Source organism: Dendrobates tinctorius, unplaced genomic scaffold (genome assembly GCF_039654945.1).
Source record: "Dendrobates tinctorius isolate UK_male_01 unplaced genomic scaffold, ASM3965494v1 ptg000114l, whole genome shotgun sequence".
NCBI lineage: Eukaryota > Metazoa > Chordata > Amphibia > Anura > Dendrobatidae > Dendrobates > Dendrobates tinctorius.
Window position 1 is genome coordinate 918,468 of NW_027361782.1, and position 23,073 is coordinate 941,540.

Here is a 23,073-nt window from a genome sequence, read left to right on the forward strand (position 1 = left end):
AACGGTATTTTTCGGAGTCCATGACAGCACCACCTGAGAGAGGGGATCCGCCCTTCAGGAACAGGAAACCTACAGATACAAAAGGGCGGCACCTCTCCCACGTATCAGTTGGATTACAGAGCACAAGAGGACCACAATGGTTAATAGCAAAATTTATACAGTGTTTTTTATACAACTATTCCTTACTAGTGTACATATAAGAGAAAGAAGTGCATATCCAAATTTAAACTAAAAAAGGGGGGGAATATACGGGTGCTGTCATGGACTCCGAAAAATACCGTTAACCGGTGAGTAACTAAGACTTTATTCGGTCGTCCATGAAAGCACCACCTGAGAGATTTACAGAGAGTAATAACTATTTAGGGAGGGACAACAGCCTGCAGTACCCTTATACCAAAAGAGAGGTCTGTGGAAGCACCCAAGTCTAGCCTATAATGACTATAAAAGGTGCTCGGAGAGGACCAAGTAGCCGCCTTACATATCTCGTCAATGGACACTTCTGATCTCTCGGCCCACGAGGACGCCATGGCTCTGGTGGAATGCGCCCTCAGTTTTGCAGGTGCCGTTCTGCCCTTTGAGGTGTATGCAATTGAAATAGCCTCTCTAATCCACCTAGCTAGTGTATTTTTTGACACTCTACAGCCTTTCCTGGGACCTTGATGGGAGATAAATAAGGCATTCTCCTTCTTCCAGGGATCAGTAACCGCCAGATATTCTCTAAGGCATTCTCTAACATCTAAGGTGTGTAATTTCTCTTCCTTCTCATTAGCTGGATTAGGGAGGAAGGATGGAAGGACTATTTCCTGTGTTCTATGAAAGCTAGAAACTACCTTCGGTAAGTACGCCGGGTCAGGTCTGAGTATTACCCTATCGTCCTTAAACTGTATATAAGGAGGACGCCTAGATAATGCCTGGATGTCGCTTACTCTACGAGCTGAGGTTAGAGCTACCAGGAAGGCTACCTTAAGGGACAGGTTTTTTATAGAGGCTGATGAGATGGGTTCGAATGGAGCTTCTGTCATAGCTGTGAGGACTAGGTTCAAGTCCCATGGCATGAATCTATCCTTCACTACTGGCCTGGATCTACCTGCTGCCTTGATGAATCTACTGACCCAGTAATTACCCGCGATGTTGCAGCTAAAGAGGGCCCCCAAGGCTGAAACTTGTACTTTGAGGGTACTAGTGGAGAGCCCCATTTCTAGACCTTTCTGAAGAAATTCTAGGATCTGATTTATAGGAGCCGAACCCCCAGCGACTATTCTAGAGTTCTGAAGGAATCTCTTCCAAATTCTGACATAGATCTTGGTAGTAGTGATCTTTCTACTTTTAAGTAGAGTGTCAATCAGGTCTGGGGAGAAGCCTTTATCTTTCAGCAGTGTCCGTTCAAACTCCACGCCGTCAGATGTAGGCCAGCCACCTGAGGATGAAAGACTGGGCCCTGGGATAGGAGATCCGGGATTTCCGGCAGGACCCAAGGATCGGACACTGACATGGTCCTGAGGCACGAGAACCATGCCCTCCTGGGCCAAAACGGAGCGATTACTATAACTTTTGCTCAGTCTCTCCTGATTTTCCTCACCACCAGAGGTAATAGCGATAGGGGAGGGAAGGCGTAGGCTAGCCCGAAATCCCACTTTATCAGCAAGGAGTCTACCGCCAGGGGGTCTTCTCTGGGATTCAGTGAGCAAAATTGCCTTACTTTCCTGTTTTCCTTGGTGGCGAAGAGATCTATCTCTGGCTGTCCCCACTTTTGTACAATCAGGTCGAAGATAGAGTTTTTTAGGGACCATTCTCCTCCTTGCCTTAAGAGATTGCGGCTCAGGAAATCTGCCGTGGTGTTTTCTTTCCCCTTTATATGTAGAGCTGTTAATGATAGAAAATGCTGCTCTGCTAGCTGGAACAGCCGTTCTGCTACATTCATCAGGGATTTGGAATGGGTCCCGCCTTGGTGGTTGATATACGCCACGGTGACCAGATTGTCGGAGAACACTCGCACATGATGGCCCTGTAGGTACACAAGCAGTTCCTTAGCTGCCAGCTTTACTGCTGTCAATTCTTTCAAGTTAGATGACATCTCTATCTGATGATGCTCCCATAGGCCCTGGACCAGAATCTCCCCCATATGAGCCCCCCAACCGGAAGGGCTAGCATCCGTGGTGATTATGCGGGATATGTCATACTCCCCGGGGAACCCCTCTGGATAAATTATTCGTCTAGCCACCATTCTAGGGACTCCCTTGTGTTTCGGGACAAGGTTAGCTGGCCCTCTAAGTAACCCCCAAGCATTTTTTGATGCCTTAAGACCTCGCCCTGTAGAGTTCTTGAATGAAACTGGACCCACTGGACCGCCGGGATACAGGAGGAAAGTGAACCTAGAAGGGACATGGCTTTCCTGAGGGACATGGTCGTGTTATTGGAAGCGTTCAGGACCTGATAGTGTAGGCGAACCAGCTTCTCCGGGGGCAGACGGAATTCCTGTTTCTCAGAATCCAGGATCAGGCCCAAGAATTGTTGGATTCTCATCGGCTGTAACCAAGATTTTTTAATGTTAAGCAGCCATCCTAGCCGTTCTAGGGCAGACATTGCCCTTTGTAGCTGTTCCAAACAATGCTTAGCCGTTTTCCCTACAATCAAGAAGTCATCTAAGTAGGGGACTACTAAAATGTCTGATTCACGTAGATGGGCCATAACTTCCGCTACTACTTTAGTAAACACACGGGGAGCGATTGCCACCCCAAAGGGGAGGGCCGCATACTGGAAATGTTGAACTGACCCATCTAACTGAACCGCTACTCTGAGAAAACTCTGATGATCTGCATGAATGGGTATATGGTAGTAGGCATCTTTCAAATCTAACACCACCATAAAGCAGTTTTGAAACAGTAATTTTAATGTTGAATTAATTGTTTCCATCTTAAATGGGCGTATGACCAGGAATTCATTGAGGGATTTAAGATTTATTATGGTCCTAAAGGAGCTGTCTGGCTTGCGGACCAGGAACAAAGGGGAGTAGAAACCTTTCCCCCTTTCTCCCTCTGGAACTTTAGTTAGGACCTTCTTATGGCAAAGATCCCGAACTTCAGCTTCCAGGGCAGACTGTTCTGATGTAGATGACCTAAGAGGGGTGACCTTAAAACGATCTTGGGGAACCCGGGAGAATTCTAGTCGTAGACCGGCAGCTACCACCCCCAGTATCCAGATGCTATTAGAGATTAATGCCCAGGCCGGGTAGAAGGCAGCTAGTCTCCCCCCTACCGGAGCAACTAATCATTGGGGCGGCTTTTTGGTGTCCCGTGCTGGACCTTCCTGGCGCCCCCCTCCTCCGAACATGAATCCTGTACCTGTCCTTCTTTTGTCGTCCCATCTGCCCTGATCCCTGGACGGCCTCCTACGGAAATATCCTTTCCTGGTAAAGGGGCGTCTATAAGAGGGGTTCGGCAGACTGGGGAACTTCTTTTTATCGTCCCCGGCCTTCTCTAAAAGTTCATCCAGGACGGGGCCAAACAGGTATTCGCCCTCACAAGGAATGGAACAGAGTCGAGATCTGGCCTGGATGTCTCCTGGCCAGCATTTTAACCAGAGAGCCCTTCGAGCTGCGTTGGATAAACCTGCGGTCCTAGCCGCCATCCTCGCAGAGTCTGCTGACGCATCAGCCAGAAAAGCAGCAGCACTTTGGATAACTGGTAAAGTTTTTCGAATGGATGCTCTTGAGGTTCCATCCTTCAATTGGGAATCCAGCTGATCTAGCCAGACCATCATGGATCTGGCTGTACATGTGGCCGCTACCGCTGGTCTCAAGGCACCCGCTGACATCTCCCAAGTTCCTTTCAGAAAAGAATCCGCTTTTTTATCCAGCGGGTCTTTTAAGGAGGCCATGTCATCGAAAGGTATGGAGGACTTTTTGGAGGCTTTGGCCACTGCCGCGTCCAGCTTAGGGGCCTTGTCCCATTTGTTTACCACTGGGTCATCAAATGGGTACCTTCGTTTGAAGGCAGGTGGCAAAGAACCTCTTTTTTCTGGCCTTTTCCATTCCCTATCTATTAGGTTCTGGACTTTATCATTCAACGGGAAGGATCTACGCTTTCTGGGATCTAGACCTCCGAACATCACGTCCTGTGCCGAAAGTTCCGGCTTTGTGTCTGCTACGCCCATGGTGGACCTTACTGCTTTAACTAACTTATCCATTTGGTCTAAGGGAAAGCAGAAACGGCTCGAGTCTTCCTCTGAAGAAGATGAAGTGGAGGCCGGGGAATCTGAGGAGTCATTGTTTCCAGGTGCGGCCGAGGACTCTGAACCAGAGAGACTAACTTCTCTTCCCCTAGAGGAGTCTTTTTTAGATAGGGCCTTCATTTCTGTCCTGATTATCTCCCTCAGGCTTGTGGTGAAGTCCGGTGTTTCTTCCGCTACCTGTATGGACGGGGGAGAGTGTAAGGGCCTGTCAATCTACCCCTAGGTCACCATCCCCATCCAACCCCTACCGTTTGTCGCACACATGGCTGACACAACTTTTTAGGGTGGCCGTCTGGCAAAGGGCAATTACAGAGGGCACATTCCCTGTGCTTCTGCTTCCCCGTAGCTTTCCTTCCCTGCGAAAGAACAAAATGAAACACTGCATCAGGGTACATTCACGGAGATCTCTTACCCATGCAGATGAGGCAGGTACCGGCTCACGGAGGGAGGCAGGAGGGTCTTTTATTCTGGAGGAACTCCTGTGGCTTTGTTCGCTCGTCCTTTTCAGTTTTTTCTGCTGGCCACTCGCATGAGGTTTTATCGTGGCCTGTTTCTCTGGGCGCTCCTGCACCTCGTCCTGCTGCTCTGTGGGGGCTTCGGTCGTATCCATTGCTGGGCCTTCAGAAGCACCCCAGCAGCGCCACCTCCTGCTTTTAATGCCTCCCAAAGCGTCCGGGTCAGCAGGGCTCTGGCGCGGCACCTCCCACCCGGGTCCTCCCCCCCCCATGCTCCGTCCCCCTCCCCCCCCCGGGTACCGCGCGCCGCCCCAGACCGCCGTGCACCGGCGGCGCATCCCGGAAAGCCGGCCGGCATCCGACTTCCGGTTTCGGCGTTCCCGGCCCCGCCCCTTCCGCTGCGTCACTTCCGCTGCGCGTCCGAGACCGCGGGAAGGAGCCGGCACGGCGCCCCCGGCTCCGGAATGCCCGCCGCTCCCACTTGCGCCGACCCGTGCCCGCCGAATGGGCGCGACCGCCAGCCCCTGGAGAGAGAGAAGAGCAAGCGGAGACCGGGTGAATGCAACAGGAGGGGTCCCGGGGGTCATACATACCTCCTTGTGCCGGCCCTATGGAGACGGCTGTCCACCGGACCCTCTGCTCCGCCTGCTCCAACCACTGCCGTGGTGACCTACCCGGCCCCACCGTGGCGCTTCCAGGGACCCGAGCTTGACCGAGGTAGGAGACCCCCCGCTACCTGGGTCGGTCAGCCAGCCTGGGAATCCCTCGACGACTCCATGATGGACCATCTGTAGGAAGTCCCGTCCTATAGGAACAGGAAACCAACTGATGCGTGGGAGAGGTGCCGCCCTTTTGTATCTGTAGGTTTCCTGTTCCTGAAGGGCGGATCCCCTCTCTCAGGTGGTGCTGTCATGGACGACCGAATAAAAAGGTGGTCTGCTGCAATAACGGACTGCAAAAAACTTGCGGATCGCCATTTTTCAAGTTTCTAATACTATGGAAATAGTAGTTAAAAAAAAAACGGCGTTCCGCAACACCGGACGCCACGGGGCCTGTGTCCGTACGCCGTGAAAAAGATTGAGCAGGCTTGATCTTTTTTCACGGCGGCAAATACAGCCCTCACGGCCGTATGGCACACCGTGGAATTTTTGCGGGCCAATTTTATGACCCCATAGAAATTTTCAATTCACCACTGTAGAAATAGTATACTAGGGACTGACAGGTCTTTCACTACACCCAATCCAGCAGATGGACACCCAACCAGGAGTGTTCACATTTGCAGAAATTATTGGAAGACAGCACCAAAGTGGCATCAATTTCACCACAGTATAGATAGTATAATAGGGACTGACAGGTTTTCCTTTACAGCCAACCCAGAAAAAGTACACCCAACCAGGAGTGTTCACATTTCCAAAAAAAATTGTGTCAGACACCAACAAAGTGGCATCAATTTTACCACAGTAGAAGTAAAATAATAGGGACCCAGAGGTCTTTCACTACACCCAATCCAGCAGCTGGACACCAAACCAAGAGTGTTTACATTTCCAAAAGTTATTAACATCTCCAGCAGCAGCTGCAACAGCAGACACAGAAGCCCCACTAAAGATATCAGAGACTGCAATTACGCAAGAACAATACAACACACTAAAACCAACAACATCCAGTAACAAAAGTTGTCAGTTGTCTGCATAGGATGTGACGTTGCTTTACTAGTGCTTTCAGAAACATTAACACCTACCCCACATACACCTCGAACACCAAGCTTTATCCCCCTTCCTCCACGACCTCATTTTTTCCCAGTCAAGTTGCTCAGATAGTGTGCTAGGAGCACAGCATTAGCAAATAAAAATACTGTAGATTTTTTACTCTGCACTAGCTCTGCAAACAGCTGAATTTCACCGTCACAAAATGAGAAGGTGAAAAATGGCATGAATAATCACATTACTGACAGCAGAAAGAATTGTTTCAGTGTCGTTGAGGCCTGTGTGACAAAGAAGATCTGCTCCAAAAAAATTCAAAGTGACATGTTTCCTACTGTATGATATTAGTAACACTTTTTTTTTTCATTGGTGTGGATGAGGCCTGTATAACATTGAATAGATGCTACAATTTGTACGTGAGATGTCCCCTACTGTATTACCTTAGTAGCAGATTAAAGAATTGTTTAAGTGTGCATGAGGGCTGGATGACAAAGAAAATCTGCTCCAAAAAAATTCAAAGTGACATGTTTCCTACTGTATGATATTAGTAACACTTTTTTTTTTCTTTGGTGTGGATGAGGCCTGTATAACATTGACTAGATGCTACAAACAAGTTGTACGTGAGATGTCCCCTACTGTATTACGTTAGTAACAGAAACATTTTTTGGGCCTGTGGATGAGGAATGTATAACATAGACTAGATGCTACAAACAATTTGTACGTGAGATGTCCCCTACTGTATTACGTTAGTAACAGAAACATTTTTTGGGCCTGTGGATGAGGAATGTATAACATTGACTAGATGCTACAAACAAGTTGTACGTGAGATGTCCCCTACTGTATTACGTTAGTAACAGAAACATTTTTTGGGCCTGTGGATGAGGAATGTATAACATAGACTAGATGCTACAAACAATTTGTACGTGAGATGTCCCCTACTGTATTACGTTAGTAACAGAAACATTTTTTGGGCCTGTGGATGAGGAATGTATAACATAGACTAGATGCTACAAACAATTTCTAATAAGTGTGCATGAGGGCTGGATGACAAAGAAGATATGCTCCAATTTTTTAATTAGATGTCCCCTACTGTATTACGTTAGTAACAGTAGAATTTTTGGGGGGCCTGTCGATGAGGCCTGTAGATGCTTAAAACAATTTTAAACTGAGATCTCCCCTTCTGAATCACGTTAGGAACGTAAAAGAAAAAAATATTTTTAGTGTGGCTGAGGCCTGTATAATCTAGAAGATTGTCCGTGGCATTGAAACACCCACTTTCCTACATTTGCTGCTGGTAAGGTGCAGGTTTGCTGCAGAAATATGTCGGATGTGTCTTTACCTGAACTGATCAGGAAAAGAGCCATGACGATGGTGGGAATGGGATCAGACAACAGAAACAATAACAGGGCGGCTATGGGAAGTACGAGATCCAGCCTACTCGTTTACCCAACACCAATTACCAGAGAGCGTTTGATGTTCGTCAGAAGATTGGAGTAACAGATGCGCGTCTCAAGCTAGGTATAAAAGATGCCCGTGAGAAATTGGATGCCAAAGATGCGCATAATCTAGAAGACAGGCTCAAAACTATTTTAAACACAGATCTCGGCTGCTGTGTCACGTTTTTAAAAAAATAAAATAAATTCATTTTAATGTGCAACAGCTCTGCACACAGAACAATTTAAACGCCGCTAAATGACATGGTGGGATACAGCAGGCTGTTTTACATTTAGCTAGTGAAAAAATATTATGCAGAATGCTATACTCGTGCATGGAGCACTATAGACGCCGTGCACAACACACTTGTAGGACATGTGCCCTGCTGGCTTTCCCTGTGGACCTCAGTAATGGCCAAAAAAAAAGTGCTGGAAGGTAAATGTTACAGCCACACTGGACACTATCTAGCTACACTATCTGACTGACATACAACCACCTAACTAGCTAGCTAAATTCTTGCTGTTAACAGTGGCAGCGTCAGGAGCAGCCTCTCTGCACTGTTAGGCTGTGTGCACACGCTGCGGTTTTGGCCGCTGTGGACCCGCAGCAGCTTTAGCTGCGGTGTACAGTACCATTCAAATGAATGGTAAACAAAAACCGCTGTGTAGACGTTGCGGAAAAATCCGCGCGGATTTGCTGCGGTTTTGAAACCGCAGAAAGAATTGCATGTCAGTTCTTTCTGCGGAATCCGCTGCGGGTTCCTATCTCCACCATTGTGGAGATGGTGAATCCGCAGGACCAAACCGCAGATAATCCGCAGGTCTTTTGACCTGCGGTTTATCTGCGGTTTTTGCAAAATCCGTGCGGATTAATCCACAGCTGATTCCGCAGCGTCTGCACACACCCTTAGTGTGAAAATGGTGCTCAAACAACATGTCTGCTATTTATATGGAGAAACACATGTGATTTCAGCAGCCAATAACACAAGCCGTTGTGTCAGGACATTGTGGGTGTTTTCTGAGCCCTGATTGGCTAGCCGCAATGTGCACACATAAAGTTAGGAGAAAAAAAATGCTTACAAGATCGCCTCGCCTCTGAGCTCTGCAAACACGTGCCAAACGCTCATGATACACCACCATTATCATTGCAAAAGTGCTCAAAATACTTTAGTGATAACACAAATATAAGTCCATGGGAGTGGAGGGAGGGAGTCTGGGAGGGAAGAGGTTGGAGAGTCCAGGAGAGAGGAGGTAGGAGAATCGGGAGGAGAGTCTGTGAGGGAAGTCAGAGAATCCGGAGAGGGGGTTGGGGAGTCTGTAGGGAGCGGCATTGGGGAGTCAGGATGGGGGATTGGATAAGGAGGTCGAGAAGTCAAGAAGGGGTAGGAGGTCAGGGAGTCCAGAAGGGGATGGTTGGTGGTGTCTGGAGGTCAGGGAGTTTGGCATGGCGTCGGGAAGTCAGAAGGGAGGGAGTAAGTCGGCGAGTCCGGTGGAAGACGTCGGGGAGGAAGGGTGAGGGGTAGGTTGTGGAGTCCGGAGGGGGGAGTAGGCAGGGTAGTTCGGAGGGGAGGAGGTCAGGGAGTCTGGAGGGGGTTGGGGAGTCAAGAATGGGGAAGAGGTCTGGGAGTCCGGGGGGTTTGGGGAGTCTAGAGGTCAGGTTGGGGAGTCCGGGGGGTGATGGTTTCTCTGCAGCGATCAGCACATTGTTGTGCCCCCTCTTGCCTGGAGTAGGGGGGGAAAGGTAGGGGAGACCGGAGGGGGGGTTGAAGAGTCAGGAGGGGGGTGTTGGAGAGTCAGGAGGGGGCAGTCAGGAGGTGTTGGGGAGTCCGGTCGTCTGGACGGGGTAGCCGGTATTGGGAAGTCTGGAGGGGGGTTGGTTTCTCTGGCCTGAAGGAGGGGGGGGGGAGGTAGGGGAGTCCTGGGGAGGGGAGGGTGAGTCTGAGGGGGGGGGGTTGGGGAGTCCAGAGTAGAGGGGGGAGTTGGTAACTCCGGAAGGGGGTTGGGGAGTCCGGCGGGGTTGGTGGAGCCCGGAAGAGGGAGGGGTTGGGGAGATCAGAGGGGGGGGTTGGTGAGTCCAGAGGGGGGTTGGGGAGTTGGTTTCTTCGCAGGGATCAGCACAATGTTGCGCCCTCTAGAGATCCCGATGTCACACACGTCTGGCAGCTGCTTATCTCACACTCCATAGAGATCACACATCTGTTGCCGGAATCCCTAGGACCACCGTGTGCACAGCCCTGCCCTCCCCCATGTGTAATTAGCCCTGCCCTCCCCTTCCCCATGATAATTAGCCCATGGCCCCAAGGTACCCCCCCACTGGACACCAGCAGCTTCCTGAGACTCTTGGACTCTTCACACGGTCTCTCTGCGCTTGCGCAGAGCAGTAGGATCTTCTTGGCTCTGGCTCTTTGTTGGGAACCGAGTGGCCGAGTGCCTTCGGGAAATTCCGGCGTTAGTAGCTCGGCTGTTTCCGGCGTCCAGGTTGTAGTTGGCAAAAGTTGGGAGAAGTCATGGCGTCCCCGTCCCGCAGGCTCCAGACAAAGCCCGTTATCACCTGTCTGAAGAGCGTCCTGCTCATCTACTCCTTCATCTTCTGGGTAAGGAGACGGCGGGAACGGTGATACTGTATGGAGGGGAAAGAGGGGAGCGCTGCCGGCGTCGGTGTATGGAGGGGAAAGAGGGGGCGCTGCCGGCGTCGGTGTATGGAGGGGAAAGAGGGGGCGCTGCCGGCGTCGGTGTATGGAGGGGAAAGAGGGGGCGCTGCCGGCGTCGGTGTATGGAGGGGAAAGAGGGGGCGCTGCCGGCGTCGGTGTATGGAGGGGAAAGAGGGGGCGCTGCCGGCGTCGGTGTATGGAGGGGAAAGAGGGGGCGCTGCCGGCGTCGGTGTATGGAGGGGAAAGAGGGGGCGCTGCCGGCGTCGGTGTATGGAGGGGAAAGAGGGGGCGCTGCCGGCGTCGGTGTATGGAGGGGAAAGAGGGGGCGCTGCCGGCGTCGGTGTATGGAGGGGAAAGAGGGGGCGCTGCCGGCGTCGGTGTATGGAGGGGAAAGAGGGGGCGCTGCCGGCGTCGGTGTATGGAGGGGAAAGAGGGGGCGCTGCCGGCGTCGGTGTATGGAGGGGAAAGAGGGGGCGCTGCCGGCGTCGGTGTATGGAGGGGAAAGAGGGGGCGCTGCCGGCGTCGGTGTATGGAGGGGAAAGAATTGAGGGCAGTGCTCTCTCTTTCCCCCTCCTTTCTCAGTTGAGGGCAGTGCCCCCCTTTTTCCCCTCCATATTCAGTTGAGGGCAGCGCCCCCCTCTTTCCCCTACATACACAGGGGAGCGCTGCCCTCAACAGTGTATGGAGAGGGGAAGAGGGGGCGCTGCCCTCGACTGTGTACGGTGGGGAATAAGGGAGCGCTGCCGGCATCAGTGTATGGAGGGGAAAGAAGGGAGCACTGCCGGCAACTGCTCTCTGCTCCTCAAGTGAGCCCCCCTTACCCGTCACTCTCTGCTCTTCGAGCTCTTTCTCTATTTTAACACTTTTTCCTAAATGTCAGCACGTGTCCTTCACTCCTGGGGTGTTGGCTGCAGCAGCAGCCTCATGTGGCACATCTTGGTGGGAGAACGTCATGGAGCATCCAGCTGGATGTAGTGGTGTCATCTGCGCGTGTCGCCAGAGCTTGGTTGGTGTAACCTTTGCTGTGAGCCATTGATACTGCGCTTAGTAAGTGTGGCTGCCATTGTTTGCCACTTCATCTACTAGTGAAGTCTCTTCCGTAACGCCGGTCTAGGCCAGCATTATCATCTTGCCCTGTGTCTCATTAGCCAGTGTATGACCCATTTGAGGCTTTGGCTGCATTTATTTCTGGTGAAGGTGACGGGGTGGCTACTAAATGACGCCCGGTACCCAGATGTCATAGGTCAGCGGAAGCCTCCGTTAAGGTGTATTTATCAGTCCTGTCCTCCTACGTGTGGGTATCTGCAGTGGGTGTTGACTGCTGTGGTATGGCTGCCAAGACTTGTGTGGATAGGACCACACCTCTTACTGCATGCAGGACACACATTTTTAAGGCCGGGTGCAGATCTGGAAGTGGCAGCGCTTTGTGCGCAGCATATCCTCCGTGATCACAGAGCTGTGCGGATTCACCACGTCCAATACATTCTATGGTTGACATTTCTGTTGGAGACTCGCAACTCGACAAGAGAAATTGCCCTACTGCGGTCTGGAAAGATTCACCGCATGTCTGTGTTTGCGGATGATCCAGGCGTATCTTGGACACTGCATTTCTAGAAATACCATCCATTATGCTGTAACAGCTTGCTTCGGGTTTGACGTGGCATTAACACAATGTCAAATCCGCAGCAATTACTGATCTTGGACACGTACCCTAATACTAAGGTCACACAGGATGCGGTTGCAGACGTTGCCTGCCATTTTGCACACAGGACACTCGCTATTGCAGATACTGGACTTTGCTTAATCGCCGCTCACTGGCGTCACTTTCCGCACAGAATTGAGCCAGCACGTGGACATTTGAGCCTTTCTGTTGTGGATTGAGCACTGCTTTTTGCAGACTTCATTGCTTAGTCCGCAATCTGAGTTGTGTTGCAGATGTTGGGTTTAATGTGTGAAATGAAAATCTCCTCCCTTTACCAGTTTGCTGGCGCTCTACGGTAACAATCCCTGGGGTTCTCCAGTTCGGAGGTTCTGGTCCCAGTAATGATCTTAGAACGTCACCTGTACAGCCAATCGGACTGCTCCAGCAATACGTCAGTGATCTAGTATCTACAGATCGGTGGGGAGCTGGATACAGAGACTAGCAAGGGTCCCAGCGAGCATGACCAGTGTACAGATCACTGAACACACCACAAGTGTTCTAATGAAGTCAGTAGGTGATGTCACATGCTGTCCAGCATAATGACCACTGTGACCATGCACAGATCATGCTCACCACACTGAAGTCCTCTCCTCCTGTACTGCTGCACAGATCTGCTCACCACACTGTCCTAATGAAGCCCTCTCCTCCTGTATAGCAAATACTGCACAGGACATGTCCATAACATGCAGAGGGTGATGATCTCTTTATGGAGTGACTGCTCTTGCCCTCTTGTATAATGACCACTGTACAGGCCACAAAGCATGCTCCTGACCAGTGGGACAGATTGAATAAGTTCAGGCAATGGAGCCAAGCAAACATAGAACAGTGAAGTCTGAATCTTAAGGCACATACAGTCATATGTTAAAGTTTGGGCACCCCTATTAATGTTAACCTTTTTTCTTTATAACAATTTTGGTTTTTGCAACAGCTATTTCAGTTTCATATATCTAATAACTGATGGACTGAGTTCTATTTCTGGATTCAAATGAGGTTTATTGTACTAACAGAAAATGTGCAATCTGCATTTAAACAAAATTTGACCGGTGCAAAAGTATGGGCACCCTTATCATTTTCTTGATTTGAACACTCTTAACTACTTTTTACTGACTTCCTGAAGCACTAAATTGGTTTTGTAACCTCATTGAGCTTTGAACTTCATAGCCAGGTGTATCAAATCATGAGAAAAGGTATTTAAGGTGGCCACTTGCAAGTAGTTCTCCTATTTGATTCTCCTATGAAGAGTGGCATCATGGGCTCCTCAAAACAACTTTCAAATGATCTGAAAACAAAGATTATTCAACATAGCTTTTCAGGGGAAGGATACAAAAAGTTGTCTCAGAGATTTAACCTGTCAGTTTCCACTGTGAGGAACATAGTAAGGAAATGGAAGAACACAGGTACAGTTCTTGTTAAGCCCAGAAGTGGCAGGCCAAGAAAAATATCAGAAAGGCAGAGAAGAAGAATGGTGAGAACAGTCAAGGACAATCCACAGACCACCTCCAAAGACCTGCAGCATCATCTTGCTGCAGATGGTGTCACTGTGCATCGGTCAACAATACAGCGCACTTTGCACAAGGAGAAGCTGTATGGGAGAGTGATGCGAAAGAAGCCGTTTCTGCAAGCACGCCACAAACAGAGTCGCCTGAGGTATGCAAAAGAACATTTGGACAAGCCAGTTACATTTTGGAAGAAGGTCCTGTGGACTGATGAAACAAAGATTGAGTTGTTTGGTCATACAAAAAGGCGTTATGCATGGAGGCTAAAAAACACAGCATTCCAAGAAAAACACTTGCTACCCACAGTAAAATTTGGTGGAGGTTCCATCATGCTTTGGGGCTGTGTGGCCAATGCCGGCACCGGGAATCTTGTTAAGGTTGAGGGTCGCATGGATTCAACTCAGTATCAGCAGATTCTTGACAATAATGTGCAAGAATCAGTGACAAAGTTGAAGTTACGCAGGGTATGGATATTTCAGCAAGACAATGATCCAAAACACCGCTCCAAATCTACTCAGGCATTCATGCAGAGGAACAATTACAATGTTCTGGATGGCCATCCCAGTCCCCAGACCTGAATATCATTGAACATCTGTGGGGTGATTTGAAGCGGGCTGTCCATGCTCGGCGACCATCAAACTTAACTGAACTGGAATTGTTTTGTAAACAGGAATGGTCACAAATACCTTCATCCAGGTTCCAGGAACTCATTAATAGCTACAGGAAGCGACTAGAGGCTGTTATTTTTGCAAAGGGAGGATCTACGAAATATTAATGTCACTTTTATGTTGAGGTGCCCATACTTTTGCACCGGTCAAATTTTGTTTAAATGCAGATTGCACATTTTCTGTTAGTACAATAAACCTCATTTGAATCCAGAAATATAACTGAGTCCATCAGTTATTAGATATATGAAACTGAAATAGCTGTTGCCAAAACCAAAATTGTTATAAAGAAAAAAGGTTAACATTAATAGGGGTGCCCAAACTTTAACATATGACTGTATGTGTCCTCATGAGCCTTATATAGGGTTAGGGAGGTGACATCACTGAGCCACGCCAAAGACTGGACGTGGAGCACATGGGGCAGTAGACCGAGGTGAAGAAAGCAGAGCTCGGGATATTCAGGACGGTGTAACACTTGCAACACTCTACCATAATAGTCTATAGCTGATGTCACAGATTATGACAATTGGACAATAGAAAACCAGTTAGCCAAAAAATAAATAACATTGGTGACATGTTCCTTTCCAGCAGAAATGAGGTTAATTCACAATTGTGAAGATCCAAAAACTAACAAGGGCGCAGGCTCAATGGACCTCTAGGCTTGTTCAGCAGTCACTAAAGTGGGTCCACCAGGGTCCGTATCCGAACCCTCAAACTGTCCTCCTGTCATGGTCACTACAAAGCGTCAGACACTACCAACTTCTATCGCATGTGTAGTCGGCCGAACAGAACCGTGTATTACTCAGGAGCTGATCGCCCATATATCAGCCGTTATACTGCATTTCTGGGCCATCACTAGTGACGTGATGTCTGGATTCTCCAGCCCATCCACACTGATTGTTTTGGATCTTAATATTTCTAGAGAACCTGTTTCTAAACTTTGTAAGGAAGGTGAAGACGGAACTTTAATAATGAGGTGAGTGTTAGAAGAAACAACAAAGTGTGAGATGCCAGAGCGATCTCACATCTGCTCACAACTGTCCCACCACCGTGTGTCATCTCCAGCTGAAAAGACATGGAAAATTCCTGTGATCCGCTGTATTAGCAGATATTCCACTTACTCCTCCATCCTATAAATCTACATTCTCAAAAAGCTGCTCAATGATTGCAAGATTCTTCTTATGAATTATGTCTTAAGAAATCTTGGACCTTTAGGAGACTTTTTAAACAGAATTCAGTGTGAAAGTAATTTGTCGTGTGTCCATTTTTGGACAACTTGTGTCTGGTCCAAATATTCCTTGAGGCTGCGCTAATCCTCGCGCCCGTCTTGGAGGAAGGGAATCTATACAGGTGGGCCAGGTATCGCCTGCAGACTGTGGAATATAGTGGTCAGGTTTGGAGAGTGTTCCCACTGGGCACTGCTGACATTCCTCAAGCTGCAGATTTTCTTACCAGCATGTGGACGAGATTTAGGATTCTGCTAGTAATGTAACTGCTGTGGAATCTCGGAAAATCCATGACATGTTTGAGCCATGTGGACGCCATACTTTCAGGTCTTCCTCCAAGTGGCTTCATGGGTGTTGCCCTCATCCATCAGGGATCTTCCCCAGATTACCTCTGCAGATGAGTTTCTGGCTTGTCCTGTATCCCTGGTAATGTTCATGGACTTGTAGCATAGCTACCTCTCCTAGGTTTTACATGCAAGATGGGCAAAATAACATTATTTCTCCCATTTGCATATGATGATTTCTTATGAACCCTGGAAACTATTAGGATGTTACACGTTCTTAGACCCTCAGTGCGTCAGCCTTTATTCTGTTGAGAGTTACAGCAATAATGAACCTAGAATCACTGACATTAGTCACCAGCAGTCTTATAGCTTTCTCTTGACACACTTGGGCTCAGTCTTCATTTAAGGGCCTGTCACACATAGCGATATCGCAAGCAATATCGCTGTAACGTCACTGGTTTTGTGACGTAGCAGCGATATTGCTAGCGATATCTCTACATGTGATACTTACCTCCGACCGGCTCCCCCGCTAGTTATCGCTGATCACGCGAGAACGTCCTGGACCATTTCTCGTCGGGGGCTTCCTGTGGCGCCGACGAGCGACGCGTGGACATGGGCGGGAGGACGTCGGGATCGCCACATCTGACAGGTAAGTAGCGACCCCCGACCGCTGCTATGTCGCTGGTGAGATCTGCCTGTTTGGCAGCTCACTAGTGACCACTTAGCGATGCACCAGCGATCCATATCGTTGTCAGGATCGCTGGTGCATCGCTAAGTGTAACGGTACCCTTACTCCTTACTCTTTTGGAGTTAAGTCACATGATCCTTAAATATTTTGCACCTTAGTCTAAAACTTCATGAAAATTAAAACTAGATTTTGTATTCCAGTAGTTTCCAGGTTGTACAAATGTCTTGCTACATTTCAAAAATTCAAAACCAAGTCAAGTTAGAAAGTGGATAAATAATAAGGCGCTAGGACCTAAGTATTAAAACCTTTTTACTCTTATAAGAAGGTAGAAAGCTAAATCGAGGCCTCCTGTAATGTTCGATTGAAGCTTTGTCCTTCTCCTTGGGGAAGGTTCCCATGAGCAGCCGATCTCGTGATTCGTGATATCTACAAGACTTTCGGAGACCCACAATCGGTTCACTGTATTATGGCTTAGCTGATGGTAGCCGTACAATCGGTGCAACTTCCCCGAGCCATGTCTGAGATTTTTGTTTTATCTATTTCTTCGTAAAATGACACAAAATAAGAGCTACAAGAGCGTGCTGGGATATTCTCATCTATGGGTCTTTTCTGGTTAGTGTTCTTTTTAATGATGATCCTCCAGCAGATGAGCGCATTAACATCCTGGAAAAGCTGCAGCTGTGCTGAGTAAAAAGCAGTTTTTAGTTTCTAAATTCTCATCTTTCTTGAAGAGATATTCACTTGTAAAGTTTAGGTTATAAATTATGGGAGGTCCACGTGAGGAGAGCAGACTCCCCTGTGTGAGACATGTAATGACTGACAGTCTGCTCTCGACACATGTCTCACTGCAGAGCTGTGTGTGATTAGACACCTGTCCGCGTTATCTCGGGGAGTACAGCAGAGCTAAGCTTTGTCTCATGAACACGTCTGCAGCTCTCCTCTCTCAATACTGTCAGCTCTGCTGTACCCTCTCCCCCCACATTAACTGCCTGGAGATGAAAAGTTAGAGTGTTTGTAATCTCTGCTCCTAACACATTATAAACACACACAGATCTGCAATGAGACCATTGAGGAGAGCAAACTGTCAGTCATTACTTGTCTCAAACCAAGAAACCTGCTCTAACTTATTCTGGGGGCATGTACTTTATTCCCCTATATATTTCTTCTGACTGCTTATGATTGGCCATCGATAAGAAAAATCTGTGGTAAAGCACCTCCCTGGCTTAACATATTTTAGCCCCAAACTTTACAAGCAAATATCTCTGCAATAAAGAGCAGAGATGGGGAAAAAAAAAGTTTCCCTCTGGTCCTCTTCTAAATCCTTTGCTAGAATGTCTTCCCAGACGCAGCAGTATATCATGGCTTTCATGATTGTGTAGTGGTTCTTTATGAGATTTACTATGCATGTCCCAACCAGATAGACTCTTGGTCCTTGGGAGATTGAAGTCATATGGTGGACATCTGTTATAGTAGTTAGTGTGGAAAATAAGTATTTGATCCATTGCCAATTTTGCAAGTTTTCCCACCTACAAAGAATGGAGCGGTCTGTAATTTTTATCGTAGGTACACTTCACATGTGAGAGACAGAATCTGAAAATAAATCAAGAAAATCACATTGTATGATTTTGATCTAATTAATTTGCATTTTATTGCATAAAATAAGTATTTGATACAATAGAAAAACAGAACTTTTTATTTGGTGCAGAAACCTTTTGTCATTACAGATGTCAGAAGTTTCCTGTAGTTCTTCACCAGGTTTGCACACACTACAGCAGGAAGTTTGGCTCACTCCTCCATACAGATCTAATCCAGATCTTTCAGGTTTTGGGGCTGTCACTGGGCAACACTGAATTTCAGCTCCCTCCAAAGATTTTCTATTGGGTTCAGGTCTGGAGACTGGCTAGGCCACTCAAGGACCTGGAAATGCTGCTTACGGAGCCACTCCTTAGTCGTACTGGCTGTGTGTTTTGAATCGTTGTCATGTTGGAAGATCCAGCCAGGACCCATCTTCAACGCTCTTACAGCGGGAAAGAGGTTGTTGGCCAAAACCTCGAGATACATGACCCCATCCATTCTCCTTTCAATACGGTGCAGTCGTCCTGCCCCGTTGCAAAAAAGCCACTCCAGAGTATGTTTCCCCACCATGCTTCATTTCCCCACCATGCTTCACGAATAGGGATGGTCTTTTTGGGGTTGTACTCATCCTTCAAACACGGTGAGTGGAGTTGCTACCAAAAGTTTTTTATTTTGGTCTCATCTGACCACATGAACTTCTCCCATACCTCATCCGGAACATCCAGGTGGTCATTGGCGAACTTTAAACGATCTTGGACATATTCTGGTGTGAGCAGGGGACCTTGCATGCCCTCCAGGATTCTAATCCTTGATTGGGTAATGTGTTTCTTACGGTAATGTTTGAGACTGTGATCCCAGCTCGCTTGAGGTGATTAACCAGGTCCTCCCGTGTAGTTCTGGGACGATTCCTAACCTTTCTCAGAATCATCCTTACCCCACGAGTTGAGATCTTCTATGGAGCCACAGATGGGAAGATTGACAGTCATCTTGTGTTTCTTCCGTTTTCTTGTGCCAACAGTTGCTGCCTTCTCACCAAGTTGCTTGCCTATTGTCAGATAGCCCTTCCCAGCCTTGTGCAGGTCTACAATTTGTCCGTAGACAGCTCTTTGGCCTTAGCCATAGTAGAGAGGTTGAAATGTGATTGAATGTGTGGACAGGTGTCTTTTTATACAGGTAACTAGTTAAAACAGGTACAATTGGTGCAGAGTAATAATAATAATAATAATAATCTTTATCTTTAGAGTAGCAGGCTTCTTAAAGAAAAACTAATATGTCTGTGATAGCCAGAATTCTTGCTGGATGGTCAGTGATCAAATACTTATTTTGTGCAATAAAATGCTAATTATGTAAAAATCACACAATGTGATTTTTCTGGGGCTCCAGTTCTCTTGTAACAGTAACCCCCTTTTTTAAGTCCCTTCTCCTTTAAGCCTGCAGAGAATTTATGTAGAAGTGGTGGAGCATGAACATTTTCTTTGTGCTCCATCGACCTTTCTTCAGATCCAAATTCCTTCCAATGGACTAAGAAAAATGTTTCTTCTCACCTTCAAGGATTGAATATTCTTAACTTCATAGAAATTCCCAAAGCTAATGGGAGCAGTCATGACACCAGGATCCTTGAAAAGGGACTGAAGATGACTGGTTTCAGGAGGGACACATGGAATTAATTGGGTATCCTTAAGGAGGCTGGCAACTTCAACTTTATAGGATACAGCATTAATTTGGTTGATGACTTCAAGGGGACCAATGAAGCAAGGTTCTGACTTATAGGATGGGATCTCAAGACAGATGTACTTAGAAGATAACCAAACCTTATCTCCTTGACCATAGTAAGGTGAATCCAAGTGTCTCTTGTCCACATACCTCTTCGTATACTCAGACGATCTCTCTAGAGTGGCTTTATTGTCCTCCCATATCTTTGAGAAATCCTTTGTAAGATCATTGGCTGTTGGTACTCCAGAAGCGTCCGACACAGGGGAATTTCCAGCTGTTGCCAAAAACGATAAAGAATGGCCAACTTCCATAAGACTCACGTGGGTGTATAGGAGAACTCCGCCCATGGTAAAGGCTTGACCCTATTGTCATGATGTGCGTTTGTGAAGTGCCGCAGAAAGTTGGCCAGAATCTGGTTGATTCTCTCTACCTATCCATTGAATTGAGGGTGGTATGCAGACGAGAAATCCAGGACAACGTTAAGAAGCTTATGCAATGCTCCCCAGAATCTGAATGTGGACTGGACTCATTGGTCGGACACTATGTGGCGAGGGAATCGGTGAAGACGTGCTGGACGAATTTCTCTGCAAATTCTGGAGCAGATGTAAGGTCTGGTAGTGGGAGGAAGTTTGCTCTCTTTGAGAAGCAATCCACCACTACCGAGATTATGGAACAGCTTGAGGACACTGGAAGATCTGTAATAAACTCCATAGCATTATTATGTAGCCAAGACACCGAGGGCATAGGGAGCAATGGGAGTAGTCTTTTTCTACTCGGTATGATCAGACACCTTGAATGAATGCCTCCACTGCAGAACTCGTTTTTTTTGTCTGATTCTGACACAGAGGTCTCACCTGGTAGAATTTAGGACAGGCTTACAGGAGCCACAGTAACCATATTGGATAGCTCGATGGTTTCTTTTTGTCCTCCATTCCAGATATTTCTTACCGTTAGACACTCTACTTCCCTTTTAAACCTGTCAGTGTGTTAATATATTCTCTGATGGCCGTCTTCCCCGGTTTCCTGTGTCCTCTGCTTCTTTTCTCAGTCACGTGACTATTCTCCCAATTTGCCGGATTACATTTTCCCCTGTGAATCAGAAATGGCTTTTACAGTGTGACGCTTAGGAGCCACATTCTGACCCCTCTGTAGGCCTGAATTGTAAGAGCCCCTTTTAGGTCACATCGCTGGAGCCTGGAAAAAGCATAAATGACCACACGGACACTGCACCAATGTTCTTGGGTTCAGGGGAAAGCGTTGACGGGAGGCTTCTTTAATGTTTTGTCTCTCTTTTTATTAGTGATCATTGTCGTCCATCTCGTTGGCTATCTTCTTTCTGGACCTTTTTTGTTATTGGCTGTTTGGTGCTGACTGGGCGTCTTCTAGGAGAGCGTAATCGGGCTCCATCATTTTATCTGTTTTACTATGAAACACTGCAGAGTTTCAGTGCAGGCATTCATGTAAGAGAAGCAGTCATCAGAAAATGGCCTTGTGCAAAGGGTTTAGGCAGTTGTGGAAAAAAATTAAGAATGCCTTCAAAAATAGAAGTGTTAATATCTTCAAATTCAAATTATCTGGTGACCGCCCTTGTCATCCATCGTCAGTATCTGGTGACCGCCTCGCTCCCTTATTCTCCTCATTTGTACGGTGCTACTCTCAGTTACTGACACTCCTTTTTTTTTTTTCATAGACTGTACAATATCTTCAGAAATAATTAGAGATGCACCACAGTTATATCCTCAGAATTTTGTTATTACTGGTCCAGAGTAATACAATAATAAAACATTGTACGGTATTTCATCTTACTTGTTGCAAGAAGATACAGAATAAGCTTTAATGGCATCAATAAAGTCCCCAAATTAATACTTGGCTGCACACCCTTTGGCATTGATGATGGTCTTTAGACACTACTTGTACTTCCCCACTGTTATTTTCTCCCATTCTTCCTTTGCAGAAAAAATTGGCAGAGTCCTTTAAGTCACTCAATTATCCCAAATGTCTCCACTTCAGCTATCGAATTTCTTGATCTTAAAATCTTAAGAGTAAATAATGCTTTTTTTGACTATCTTTTTTTTTTTTTAAGTGTTGATGTGAACAGCTACCTAGAATTCGAGAGTAGTCATTATCCTAAATGTTTTCCAAATATCCCATACAGACAATACAGTAGAATACAAAACCGTTGTACTGACTGCGGATTATCTGACAGAAGCTTGTATTCTAGAAAAGAGACTTTTAGAGAAACATTATCCTAGGAAATTAATGATGTCATCAGACGTACTGCGCTGCTGGACCAGAATGAGGGGTTACCAAAAACTGCCACCATCAGAACCGAATCTGGTTCCGGTGGGGATCCTTTTTCCAGTCGGGGGCCATGTGAAAACTTCTACCATCATTCGGGAGCCACACAGAAATGATCACTTTGAAAATTACCCTGGTATATTTAGTCAAACAATTAATTTACGGTAACTTTAATGTGACGAATGGAGCTGCTTCTCTTTGGTGCAGATGTGATGCTGATCATGTTGCTTCTTACAGCTGCTTTTCCAGGTTTGTGTCGGCCAGGAGAGCAGTCAACTTTTTGTCATAAGTTTTGTAAATCATATACATCTCATAGGAGACGCTGGCACTACTGTACGTACATCACATAGGAGAAGCTGGGATTGTTTTACATACATAACATAGGAAACATTGAGACTGCTGTATATTCATCACAGGAGACTCTTGGGTCATATAAATTACAGGAGGGGTTGGAGGGCATAGACCTCGCAGGAGATGCTGGAACATATTCATCACCCGTGAGGCTGGGGGAATAGACAACACTGAGGGGCTTTATACATCACTAGCACAGACAACACTGGGGGTATATATGTCCCTTTGGAAATGTACATCACTGGGGCTATATACATCACAGGTGGGGGGGAAATACAGCACTGGGGAATATACATATCGCTTGGGGACAAATACAGCACTGGGGAATGGGGATACACAGCACTGGGGGGGACAGGCATTGCCAGGGAGGCACATTGATCACCCAGTGGGACTCATAGATCACCTGGGGGGGCACAGATCACCAGGGGGAGTGGCATGAAGATAACGGGGGGGCACAAATCAAGAGGGCACATAGCGGGGGGGGCAAGGAAATCACAGGGGGCACAGCGATCACAGGGGGATATATAGCTATGGGGCACAGATCACAGGGGGGCACATAGCTGAGGGGCACAGATCACCAGCAGACAGGCACAGAGCTGTCAGCAC

General features: G+C 47.3%; 1 protein-coding gene across 2 annotated transcripts in view; it reads left to right on the forward strand.

Annotated features, from left to right (window-relative positions):
* Positions 1 to 10,108: 10,108 nt before the first annotated feature.
* The window catches only part of TSPAN6 (tetraspanin 6), a 70,006-nt gene continuing 57,041 nt past the window's right edge, over positions 10,109 to 23,073 (forward strand). For both annotated transcript variants that reach the window (XM_073589833.1, XM_073589834.1), the window contains exon 1: positions 10,109 to 10,412. In XM_073589833.1, coding sequence (XP_073445934.1) covers positions 10,326 to 10,412 — 87 coding nt within the window. In that variant the 5' untranslated portion in view covers positions 10,109 to 10,325. The remainder of the gene's footprint in view (positions 10,413 to 23,073) is intronic.